The 12,637-nt window shown below is 48.7% G+C and overlaps 2 protein-coding genes across 2 annotated transcripts in view; one reads left to right on the top strand and one right to left on the bottom strand.

Annotated features, from left to right (window-relative positions):
* Positions 1-12,637, bottom strand: part of LOC114590399 (methylenetetrahydrofolate reductase (NADPH)-like) — a 256,188-nt gene that overhangs the window by 105,296 nt on the left and 138,255 nt on the right. The window lies entirely within an intron of this gene.
* LOC144328311 (basement membrane-specific heparan sulfate proteoglycan core protein-like) overlaps positions 1-12,637 on the top strand; it is a 159,309-nt gene that overhangs the window by 91,990 nt on the left and 54,682 nt on the right. Inside the window, exons 41-47 of the mRNA XM_077930981.1 lie at positions 157-267; positions 599-699; positions 2,393-2,573; positions 4,511-4,633; positions 5,555-5,707; positions 7,079-7,221; positions 10,895-11,030. Of these exons, the coding sequence (XP_077787107.1) occupies positions 157-267; positions 599-699; positions 2,393-2,573; positions 4,511-4,633; positions 5,555-5,707; positions 7,079-7,221; positions 10,895-11,030 (948 nt within the window). The remainder of the gene's footprint in view (positions 1-156; positions 268-598; positions 700-2,392; positions 2,574-4,510; positions 4,634-5,554; positions 5,708-7,078; positions 7,222-10,894; positions 11,031-12,637) is intronic.

Genomic DNA, 12,637 nt, shown 5'->3' with positions numbered 1-12,637 from the left:
GACTCACAACAGAATATTAAAAACATGATAAGTCATCAAACATTATTATTAATAATAATAATAATAGGAAAAAATAAGGGCCTGCGGGGGGGTTGGACTAGATGACCCCTGGGAAACCTTCCAGCTCGTCTCCATCTCCCTTGATTTCCTCCCCAGGACTGGAGCTCCACTTCCCCAACATCCAGCCCTCCGAAGCCGGCGTCTACATCTGCACATGCCGCAACCCGCAGTTCAGCAATGCCAGCCGTGCCGAGGTGGTCGTCACAGGTGAGACGCACCTTTTTGCTAGGAGTGAACTTCCTGCGCCGGGAGGAGCTCGAGGCAGGAAGGGGTGGGTGCCGATTGACGGGAGCCGCAGGAGTCAAGAGGGCTCTCTGCTGTTTAACATAACTCCTCCCCTCCCACCCCACTAAATGGACCACGTCTGAGGCTCCCTTTGCTGCCAAAGGCTGGGGGAAATAGGCAAGTTGTCAACGATGGCACCTGGCGCATTTCCTTGGGGAGAGGAGTCCGGAAACAGCATCCAAGGAAGGGCACGGATCTTGGCAAGGAGAAGGCCACGAGGGAGTCTTTCGCAAATCTCTCTCTGCTTCCGCAGAAGGCCCCAGCAAGCCCATCACAGTGACCGTGGAGGAGCAGAAGGTGCAGAGCGTGAAGCCAGGGGGAGACGTCACCTTTGTCTGCACAGCCAAGAGCAAGGTCAGCTCCTTCAGCCTTTGTGTGCTCATTTGCTTGCTTGCGTTCCTGTACCTGTTGCTTCAAAGAGCTCCAGGTGGCATACACGCTTCTCACCCTTCCTCATTTAATCCCCACGACAACCCTGAAATGTAGGTTCGCCTGGGAGGCAGCGACAGGCCCCTAGTGAACTTTGAGGCCAAATGGGAGGATTTGAACTCAAGGGCCTCAGGGGAGCAGGGTGGATGTTAAAGCCCCCAACCCCCTGTGTAAAAGTTAAAGGTTGCATTCAACCACACAATCCTCATTCCGCACTTGTAAGAATTGTCAGGAGCTCGTCCTACACTCGAGTAGGACCCTGGTAGAGACACATGCCCGACTGGCATGTTCTCTCCCTCCTGGTTGAGCATTCGGGAGCTTCAAAAGCTTTCTTCAGCCCGAACATCACAGCGACCGATGCCAACAGACATCGGCACACTTAGGGATCTGCGGAGTCTTCGCAACTTCCTTAACAGACTTCAGCGACTCAGCATTTTGGCTAATCTACTTTATTTACATATAAACACACACGGAGCACTGCAACATGGCTCCCTCTCTCTCTAGCATGAGACAGCAAAAGGACAAAGGACAATAGTCCCACTTCACGGAACACAGTAACACAAACACCCTGTCTCCGTCACTTCCCACTCTGTGGAGTCAAAACATATACCGTCATGTGATAGACAAAAATCCCATGACTGCAATCATAGAGCAGGAATTCTAACAAGAAATCGGCTTTTTAATGTGACAGCACTTTGCAATTCCCTGCCTATTGACATCAGGCAGATGCCTTTGCTGTGCCCTTTTTGGCACCTGCTAAAAGCATTTTTGTTCAGGCAAACCTCTCCAGACATGTCAAACTTTATGTGTGTTCTTATTAGCTACCATTGATATGGCACTGTGGTCTAAACCACCCAGCCTCTTGGGCTTGCCGATCGGAAGGTTGGCAGTTCGAATCCCCCGCAATGGGGTGAGCTCCCATTGCTCTGCCCCAGCTCCTCCCAACCTTGCAGTTCGAAAGCACGCCAGTGCAAGTAGATAAATATGCAGCTCTGCAGCGGGAAGGTAAAGGGTGTTTTCATGCGCTCTGGTTTCCGTCACGGTGTCCCGTTGCGCCAGAAGCGGCTTAGTCCTGCTGGCCACATGATCCAGAAAGCTGTCTGCGGACAAACGCCGGCTCCCTCAGCCTGAAAGCGAGATGAGCGCCGCAACCCCATAATCGCCTTTGACTGGGCATAATTGTCCAGGGGTCCTTTACCTTTTTAAAGAATACCTTGAATATTCTTAAATACCTGTTTATGTTTCCCATGGAGAGTTCTACTATTTTCTTCCATATTTTTCTTAAACCACTTGTAGAGGTTTTCTTATAATCAAGCTACATACAAATTTCATTCAATTAAAAAAAACCCCCAACGCATTGAAAGAAATGTCTGTATACATGTTGCATGTTGAAAAACAAATTCTAGTATGAAAGTGCACATTAAAAACAAATGTGCATTGTTATTTTTATCATCATCATTACTACTATTCTCATTATCATCGTTTAATTTATTATTCACATCTCTGGTGTCAAAAGGGGGGGGGGGGGAGGAGGCTGGTAGAGAGGTAACACTACCTGTTGAAAAGCTGCCTGTCTTTGGAGTCCCAACTCTCTCCTCCCCTGGCTGCCCACCCCCAGTCTCCTGCCTACACCCTGGTATGGACACGCCAGAACAATGGGAAGCTGCCCAGCCGGGCCATGGACTTCAACGGGATCCTCACCATACGCAACGTCCAACCAGAGGATGCCGGGATCTACGTCTGCACAGGGTCCAACATGTTCGACATGGACGAAGGAGTCGCCACACTCTACGTGCAAGGTAGGGACGGAGAAAGGGGGCTGCATGCTCAGGGTCCTCCGAGGCTGCGGGCACAGCCGGATCGTGGCTCAACACCGACACCCAACGCTCGCCCACCTGGCCACAGGTTGCACACGGCATCTGAGCACGCTCGTCTCTGCCAGAATGTCACAAAAGATGGCTCCCACCTGTTGCTTCTTGGGGGTAATGGGAGTTGGGGTTTCAGGCGCCGGGATCAGAGAGGTCCATTCACCCCCTTTCTCCTGCTCAGAAGCCAGGCAAGCCTCTGCCAGTCAGTGCAGACGATACTGAGCTGGAGGGGCTCCGTAGAAGACCGCTCCCTACAGTCCCGGCTCTGAAGGGAAGGGTTTACAGCTCAGTTCTAGAGCAGTTGCTTGGCATGCAGAAGGTCCCACGTTCCATCCTGGGCTGCGTCTCCAGGTAGGGCTGGGGGTAAGGATCCTCATCTGAAAACTTGGAGAGCTGCTGCCAACCAGTGTAGAAAATACTGAGCTAGATGGACCTTAACTTAGATCCTGTTTCTGACTTTCTCAGTACCGTGGGGACCAGAGCCTTTCTTTATTTTTAGTGTGAGGCAGTAGCTCTGTGGCAGAGCTGCTGCTTTGCATGCAGAGGGTCCCTTGTTCAGCCCCCAACATACCGTATTGACCCGAATATAAGCCCCACCCGCAAATAGGCCGCACCTTTAACATTCAAGGGGGGGAGGAGAAAAAAAAGACAATACCCAAATACAGTGGTGCCTCGCAAGACGAAAAGAATCCGTTCTGCGATTCTCTTCGTCTTGCGGTTTTTTCGTCTTGCGAAGCAAGCCCATTAGCGGCTTAGCGGCTTAGCGCTATTAGCGGCTTAGCGGATCAGCTGATAAGCGTCTTAGCGGATCAGCTGATAAGCGGCTTAGAGGATCAGCTGTTACGCGGCTTAGCGGATCAGCTGATAAGCGGCTTAGCGATCAGCTGTTAAGCGGCTTAGCAGATCAGCTGATAAGCGGCTTAGCGGCTTGGGAAAAGGGGGGGGGGACCCTGCAGGATCTCGCAAGACATTTTCGTCTTGCGAAGCAAGCCCATAGGAAATTCGTTTTGCGAAGCACCTCCAAAACGGAAAACCCTTTCGTCTAGCGGGTTTTCCGTCTTGCAAGGCATTCGTCTTGCGGGGCACCACTGTATAAGCATCTCCCTTAAAATTCCGCAGGCATTCACACCAATAAATGGCAAATGTAGAAGGAAATCCTACAGCGTGACCGTAAAAGCCAGTTTTTGTAAGGTCATGAATTTAAGCCGCACTTTAACTTTTCACGGTTGGAATTTGGGGGGGGGGGGAGTGTGGCTTATATTCAGGACAATATGGTACATCTCCAGGGACAATCCATTTCTGATCCACTGGGCAAGGATCTCCAGCTCTGGAAAACAGTCCCTTGGGTGCCCGGGGGTCCTTACCATTGGCCAGGCCCTCATCCTCCCTGGGCCTGGTTTTCATGTCCCTCTCCCTCGCCCGCAGCTCCGTCTAAGACCCAGATGTTCTACGGACCTGTAGAAGTGGTGGAAGGCCACAGGCCCTGTAAGTCGGTTTTGGCCCCCACTTGCATGCCCCATTGTCCATCGCTGCAAGGTTTTGGTTTCATACCCTCGCACTAGAGTCCTATCCACCTCTTTCTCCTCCTCTTCTGCATGGGTTTTGATGGCATGGGTGATGGGTTGTTGACACTCCTGTTTTCTACACCCACCCACCACCCTGCGCTACAGTCATCAGCATCACGCATGCTTCACGTCTAGGGTGACATCCATTTGCTCCCGCATGGCTCGGTTCCTTTCCTGATTCTGCGGGGTCTTGAGGGCACAGCACACGAGCCTTTCTCCATCCCTGTTCTGAAATTGCCACTGGCATGGACTCCCCACCCCGGCTTCCCAGAGCCGCCTTGAACTTTCCTCTCCCCAATTTAGCTGGACCCGCGGTCCACCCCATGGCCACCATTGAGCCCTCGCAGCTGAGCGTCCAGCCAGGACAAGCGGCCGAGTTCCGCTGCATCGCTACCGGGAGCCCAGAGCCCACGGTGGAGTGGATTGGTAAGCTTCCTGCTAGGTGACGCCGTGGCCCCTGTCTCCGAAAAGTCACCTTCCGTCAGGCATCCCCAGGAATTTTCCAGGGGACTTGGACTTGTAAATAGTTAAAAGAGTATTGGGAAGTGATCCATACCAAATTGAGAAAAAAATAATAACTCCTCTCTCTCCTCTGAGAGCCAGTGTGGTGTAGTGGTTAAGAGCGATGGACTCGTAATCTGGTGAACTGGGTTTGATTCCCCGCTCCTCCACATGCAGCTGCTGGGCGACCTTGGGCTAGTCACGCTTCTCTGAAGTCTCTCAGCCCCACTCATCTTGCAGAGTGTTTGTTGTGGGGGAGGAAGGGAAAAGGAGATTGTTAGCTGCTTGTAAAGGTAAAGGGACCCCTGACCATTAGGTCCAGTCGTGACCGACTCTGGGGTTGTGCGCTCATCTCGCTCTATCTATTTATCTACTTGCAGTTTGACATGCTTTCGTACTGCTAGGTTGGCAGGAGCAGGGACCGAACAACGGGAGCTCATCCCGTGGCGGGGATTCAAACCGCCGACCTTCTGATCAGCGAGTCCTAGGCTTGGTGGTTTAACCCACAGTGCCACCCACGTCCCTTTTTAGCTGCTTGTAGGCATGGCCAAACTCAGCCCTTCAGATGTTTTGGGACTACAGTTCCCATCATCCCTATCAACTGGTCCTGTTAGCTAGGGATGATGGGAGTTGTAGTCCTAAAACATCTGGAGGGCCGAGTTTGGCCATGCCTGCCTTAAAAGGAGTGAAAGGCGGGATATCAAGTCCAAACTCCTCCTCCTCCTCCTCTCTTCTTCTTCTTCTTCTTCTTCTTCTTCTTCTTCTTCTTCTTCTTCTTCCTCTTCTTCTTCTTCTTCTTCTTCTTCTTCTTCTTCTTCTTCTTCTTCTTCTTCTTCTCTCTATCAGGTGGACAAGGGGGCGTCATCTCCTCCAAAGCCGTCATCCAGGGTGGGATCCTGCGCTTCCCGGCAGCGGAGCCTTCCGATGAAGCCCAGTATTTGTGCCGTGTGCGGAATAGCGCCGGACAACATATGGCCCGTGCCTTCTTACAAGTACACAGTACGTTGTGCCCTGGCGAGAAGTGGGTGGCGCGCCATCCATTTGACCCGTCTCTGGGGGTGCCGAATGTGCCCCTGCAGGAGGACAGAGCCCGCCTGCTCCTGGGTCAGGCCAAAGGGAGCCCACCCGGTTCAGCCGCTGATAACATTACCTTCCTCCATGTGTCTAATCTTCTTTTAAAGTCATCCAAGTTGGTGGGGAGTCTGGAGCCAGCACTGCTGATAATATTATCTAGTGGTGGGCAGAGAAAGGAAGCCTTTTTTCTCTCGCCACTCTGGCTTCATTATCAGAGAGGGCAGCCATCAGGGTGGATAAAAATAAATGATAAAAAATAATAATCGTATTTTTTTAAAATTTAAATCGGATTTTTAAAATAAAATGCTTTTGGGGGAAAAACCTTTCTAAAGATAGTTTTCCAATTAAGTTACATTATAGTCCAAAGGCTATTCATCAGGAAGTAAGGATTTGTTTAAAGTTTTTCATGTGTGCTAAAACTCAGTCTAAGTTTTTTTAAAAAATTGTTTAACCACATCAGTTAACAACCATGGATGCATCTGCTATAATATTATTATTTTAGTTAAATAAATTGTTTAAATTGTTATTAAGGAAATGATTATTTTTCTCCTTCTGATGAAGTACAGCAGAAAAGTTGTCCAAATATAAACGGTTAACTTATTAAACCTCACAATAATTTCATCGTTATCGGTCTCTGTATTTCTAATAGCAGTGCTCCCCCCCCCCCCTAAAAAATGTTTAGGGGGTACTCTCATTTTGACTCAAGAAAATCACCATTTTATAGTTCAAATCAGGAAAAATAAATACAGTAAATGGACAAAGATTCACAAAATGTTTAGGGGTATGCGTACCCCTGCGTACCCCCAGAAAAAAGCACTGTCTAATAGTATAACCAAATCAGTAATTTTTGATATAACTGTAAAAACTACTCTGATAATTTATTATTCCAAAAATGAAACCTTCATTTAGTTCTCAATATTAAGATGAGACCAACAAGAACGAGTCTTTCGGGGGGGGGGGAGGGTTTTAAATCAGGCATAGGCAAACTCGGCCCTTCAGATGTTTTGGGACTACAACTCCCATTATCCCTGACCACTGGTCTTGTTAACTAGGGATGATGGGAGTTGTAGTCCCAAAAAATCTGGAGGGCCTGAGTTTGCCTATGCCTGATTTAAATCAAGTCTTTTTGACTAGTGATTTAAATTGTGATTTAAATTGATTTGATTTAAATCAAATCCACCCTGGCAGCCATCTCTGTCAAGTATCTCTCCCTTCCCTAGGCCAGGTCAAGAGGGGCTGGGGGGGGGCAATTGGAGGGGAAGAGGTGGGCTCACCTGCCGCTCTGCTCTTCCTCAGGTGCCAGCATCCCACAAGTGCAGGTGAGCCCAGAACGGACAGAGGTCCACGAAGGGAGCACCGTGAGGCTCTACTGCCGAGCAGGAGGCTCCCCTGCTGCTACCATCACCTGGGAAAAAGAAGGAGGCCGTTTGCCCCCACAGGTGAGTCTCAGAAGAATAGGGGGCGATGGGCTTCTGTGCTTCAGAGAGGCCTCCCCACCACTGAAAATGTCAGTGTCAAAGGGGATTCAAGGAGGAGAGGGAAAAGGGGCCCAGGATGGGAGAGGCCAGTGATGTTAGCTGGAAGCCGTCCCCTCTGCTCCAAAATAAAAGCCCTAACGATGCTTCATCTTAGGGTTGTCTGCCCTTACTCAGCCGTGAAGCAAAGGCACTCTGCACGTGCCTAAGTCTACTCTTGTTCCTTGCTACTCCTTCCCATAGAAGCCAGCTCTACACATTTGCAAGTGATTGTGCTCGCCTAGTGGCATGTTTCGGTGAGCGTGTATGCAGGACCCCAGAGGGGGCATACTTTTGAGAAGTTACAGTAGAGGTGTTCGCATGTTACATTGAACCAGTGTATCATCTGAGTACCTGTTATAAGAAAAAACTTCTCCTTTTCCCTTATGGGGTATCCAGGAGTCCTTAAGTGGGTTCCCTATCAGCAGGAGAAAATAACAGAGGCCAACCAGAGAATATTGAGAAGCAAAGCGGCTAGTAAGCCTGATCTTTATCCAACTGTTGCAACAGGGTCCCCTGCTCATTCCACGCAGGAGGGAGGAGGGACCCAGAACAATGGTGCGCAAGCCCCTATAAAGAGTTTTGAAATTGCCCACCTTGTAGCTCAAGACCACGGCCTAAAACATCATACATACATACATCATAGAAGGAGGCAATCTTCAGCAGAAATCCTGTTTGCCAGGATACCTGACAGTGGTCACTGATTGCTTTACTTGGGTAGCCTGGCCATTCTTTTGTGATGGTTAATAGTTTAGTTCCACAGTCCAAGTTAGAGGCTTGCCCTATTAATACACAAATACACCCTTAAGACAGGATTTGTAAGCAAAAGACAATGGGAAGTCTTTCCCCATTTTCCTCCCTTACTGCAGAGGAATATTTGAAGTCACTGGGAGAGTTAAAATGGCTTCAGGATTGCTCTCCTGTACTATTTCAGACACATGGTTTATATATTATATATTAAATGTATTTTAATATTTTGTTGGAAGCCGCCCAGAGTGGCTGGGGAAGCCCAGCTAGATGGGCGGGGTATTAATAATAATAATAATAATAATAATAATAATAATAATAATAATAATAATAATAATAATAATGTTTGCCTTGTACATTTATGAACATTCAGTTTATATTTGAGACCTTAGAATTCTTATAACTGTGTTCACAAATACTTGAGCCGTACAGCCTGCCCAGCATCCCATCCTTCGCTGACTTTATCACTGTTCGACTTTTCTCTCCTGGAATTTGTGGGGGCTTGTTCCAGGCAGGGACCCAGGCCAGGGCTGCCAGATCCTTCCTTCCTCCCTCCCTTCACTCTCTTCCTCTTCCTTCTGTCTCCTCCGGGCTCCCCGCTCCTGCTCCCTTCCTTTCTTTCTTTCTTCCTCCTCCCCTGGATAGGCTCTCTCCGTCTTTGGCTTCTTCCACTTCCAAGGTGACAGCCTGGAGGTTCTCCAGCGGCGGACCCAGGAGCTCCAACAGGTAGCCCTCTGCACAAGCCTCTCCTTGGCCTCTTCTGCTTACCCCTCCATTTCCTAGCTGATTTCTGTCTCTTTGTTGCTTCCAACTAAGCATACTCAGAGTAGAGCCATTGGAACCAATAGACCTAAGTTGGTTATGTCCTTCAACTTCAGTGGGTCTATTCTCAGTAGGGCTAGCACTGGACACAATCCCCACCTCTCCATTTTACACTTCCTGTCCTTCTGGTTCTCCGGCAATGATGGGCAGATTTGTCAATTTCAATTTGTCATTTTTCCAGTTTTTAAATTCAGTTCTCTACACCAGTTTGTAATTTATTTTTTAAAGTCCACATTAAAATTCATCAGTATTTGAGTGCAGATTTCTCCCAATACAGTTGTACCTTAGAAGTCAAACAGTATCCGTTCCGGAAGCCCGTTTGACTTCCAAAAAGTTCAAAAACCAAAGCTCGGCTTCTGATTGGCTGCAGGAAGCTCCTTCAGCCAAACGGAAGCCGTGGGTGCCCCATCGGACATTCGGGAGCCAAAATGTTCAAGAACTAAGCTGTTCGAAAACCAAGGTATGACTGTACACACTTTTTTTGTTTTTTTAAAGCAGTTTGGTCTAAATTGCACATTTTTGCAAAGCAATAATTTCCCTAATGCAGTGCATTTTTGTACATTATCTTCAATCATACATGCAGTTGTAGCCTCGATTTAGGCTAGCATGCGTGATTTTATACTTACTGCTTAGCTGGGCAGCTGCACTGCGAAATTCAGAGGCGTGCGTACTTTGATGGGTGGTTGCATGCTGGGCTGTGTCCAACTTAAGTTCCTCAGAGCAGACCCTTTGAAATTGACGAACCTGAGTTAGTCCTATCCATTCACTGGGTCTGCTCAGAGTGGCACCAGCACTGGGTACAACCCTATGTTTAAGAATGTGCCAATTAAGTTCACCTTTTAAATGTGAACAGGATTGAATTCTGCTCCACATTTATTCTCCGGTGGGGAGGAAAGAGGTCCATTCTCATCATGCCATCTGCCCCAGGCCTCCCTCCCTCATCTACCCCTCCTGAACATGCCTCAGAAACCACAAGCCACAGGGCTCATGTGGAATGTCTGCGTTCTCCACCAGTTGCAGCTTCAAGAGGGAAATGGGGCTCAATGTCCCTCCCCCTCCGCCATGACTGGGGGTAGGTAACCTGGTCTTCTCCACATACCCTCTGTCCCCAACTCTGCCCTCATCACAGTCAATCAGGACTCCAAGGTGGATGTTTCCCTTCCCCCTGACCCGTCTAACATTAATCTATTTGTTCGCTTGCTTGCTTATTTGGATAGAGAGGTTTGTATCAGCCTGCTTTCTCTCTCCAAAACGGAGCTGTCCGAAGCAGCTGTTTGCTAAGCTTTGGACTCCAACTCAGCCCCATGCTCCCATCAGCTCCAGTGCCATACAGCTGAGCTGGATGGGGCAGACTGGGTATTGGAGTGTAAAGTGTCTGAAGGGCAGCATGCTGGGGCCGATTGAGCAAACACCACAATCGGCCGATAGCATCACTTCACGGAAAAGCAAACTGAATCCTTCAAATGCATTTGTGGAGATGGCCCTTTGCTCAGTCACCACCAGATGCTTGCTGTGGTTTAAAGGTAAAGTGACCCCTGACCAATAGGTCCAGTCGTGGCCAACTCTGGGGTTGCGGCACTCATCTCGCTTTACTGGCCGAGGGAGCCGGCGTACAGCTTCCGGGTCATGTGGCCAGCATGACTAAGCCGCTTCTGGCAAACCAGAGCAGCGCGTGGAAACGCCATTTACCTTCCCACTGGAGTGGTACCTATTTATCTACTTGCACTTTGATGTGCTTTCGAACTGCTAGGTTGGCAAGAGCAGGGACCGAACAACGGGAGCTCACCCCATGGCGGGGATTCGAACCGCCGACCTTCTGATTGGCAAGTCCTAGGCTCTGTGGTTTAACCCACAGCGCCACCCGCGTCCCTTGCTGTGGTTTACATGGCTTCATTTTAGGCAATCTGGCAGGGGCACTTTTTTGCACATCAGAGGCCTGCCTAGCAGCCAGCATGGCCTGTGGGGCATTGGAGCTCAGCCGCAGCTCCAGAAACACTCCAGTGACTCTCCTCTTCCTCCTTGCCCACAGTCCCGTGCAGAGAGGACAGACATTGCCACCTTGGTCATCCCCTCTATCACAGTGGCTGACGGCGGGGTGTACCACTGTGTGGGGAGCAGCGCATCAGGAGTCGGTCGGGCAAGAATCGAGGTGATGGTCATCCGAGGTAAGTAGAGGGTTTTCTTCGGACTGGGCCTTGGTGGCCATCAGCCCCCATGCAGAGACTCCACCATCGGGGTCCTGGCAGGATTTTTTGAAAGGACACATTCACACGGTACATCCAAAGCACTATGACACTACGTTACACAGTCAGCATGGCTTCCCCCAAAGAATTCTGGGAGCTGTAGTTTGGTAAGGGTGCTTCGAGGTCTTAGAAGGTACCCCTCTCCGAGCTACAGTTCCCAGAGTTCACTGGGAAGAGGGATCGATTGTTAAAACCACTCCAGCAATTGTCGCTCTGGCGACTTTCCTGACAGGATTCCTTGCAGATTAGGAGCTCATGTCAACATTCCATTGGCAGAGATAACTATGTACAGTGGTACCTTGGTTCTCAAACTTTATCCATTCTGGAAGACTGTTCCAAAACCAAAGTGCTCCAAAGCCAAGGCATACTTTCCCATGGAAAGTAGCGCAAAACGGATTAATCCATTCCAGACTTTTAAAAGCAACCCCTAAAACCAGGGCTTCAGCTTACGTCAGTTCCGTGTTACGAACGGGCCTCCAGAACGGATCCCATCCGTAACATGAGGTTCCACTGTACTATAAAATACTATAAAACCATTCATTCAATAGCTGAACTGGGTTCCGCACAGTCACAAAAACAAATTAAGCGGAAAAGCCTCAAATGCAAAAATGCAAAATAAAGAGCAAAAACAAAAGCACCAGGCTTAATCCATTCCAGAAGTCCGCTTGACTTCCAAAATGTTTGAAAACCAAGGTGCAGGCGCCCCGGAAACAATAGCCGACAGCTGCATTGGACGTTAGGCTTCCGAAAAAAGTTCAAAAACCAGAACACACACTTCCGGGTTTTTGGCGTTTGGGAACCAAGGTGTTTGAGAACCAAGGTACCACTGTAGTGATTAATGTTAGCCAGGCTATAATTCTTGGTTATCAAATTAATCTCTGAGGAACAGAGATAACAGAGATTCACTTCCAACACTCTAAAAGGGCTGCTTTCTTGCCAAGGGACTGAGAAACCTTCAACGTTAAATGTTCAATGTTCAGAAAAAGTCAGAAGCCCAAGGCAGTATAAGTTCCTCAACTACGTTTATTCAACATTGTCAGTGACAATGGCTCACTCATAGGAAAACAAAGCCCGAATTCCAGAACTACACAATGAAAGCGCCAACAAGAACTGACCGTTGACAGTTGAAAGTGCATGCGCTTACATGCCATTAGAACGTTCGTCAACCAACGCTTATACAGTTGGTTAGAACGCACCTTGTAACATAAAAAGTGTTAAACCCAATACATAACAACTTACTTCCGGATTTTTGGCGTTTGGGAACCAAGACGTTTGAGAACCAAGGTACCACTGTAGTGATTAGTGATAGCCAGGCTATAACTCTCGGTTATCAAATTATCTCTGAGGAACAGAGATAACAGGAATTCGCTTCCAACGCTCTGAAAGGGCTGCTTTCTTGCCAAGGGACTGAGAAATGGACCCAGGCAGGGTGTGTAACCTAGAGTGAAAGAACTGTAATTATGCCAAAACAACCGCGTAATAGCCCTAGGGCAAAGATCCGCTAAACCTCCCTTTCCTTAATTATTAAA

Source organism: Podarcis muralis, chromosome 7 (genome assembly GCF_964188315.1).
Source record: "Podarcis muralis chromosome 7, rPodMur119.hap1.1, whole genome shotgun sequence".
Lineage (NCBI taxonomy): Eukaryota > Metazoa > Chordata > Lepidosauria > Squamata > Lacertidae > Podarcis > Podarcis muralis.
This window is presented reverse-complemented; position numbering and strand designations above follow the sequence as displayed.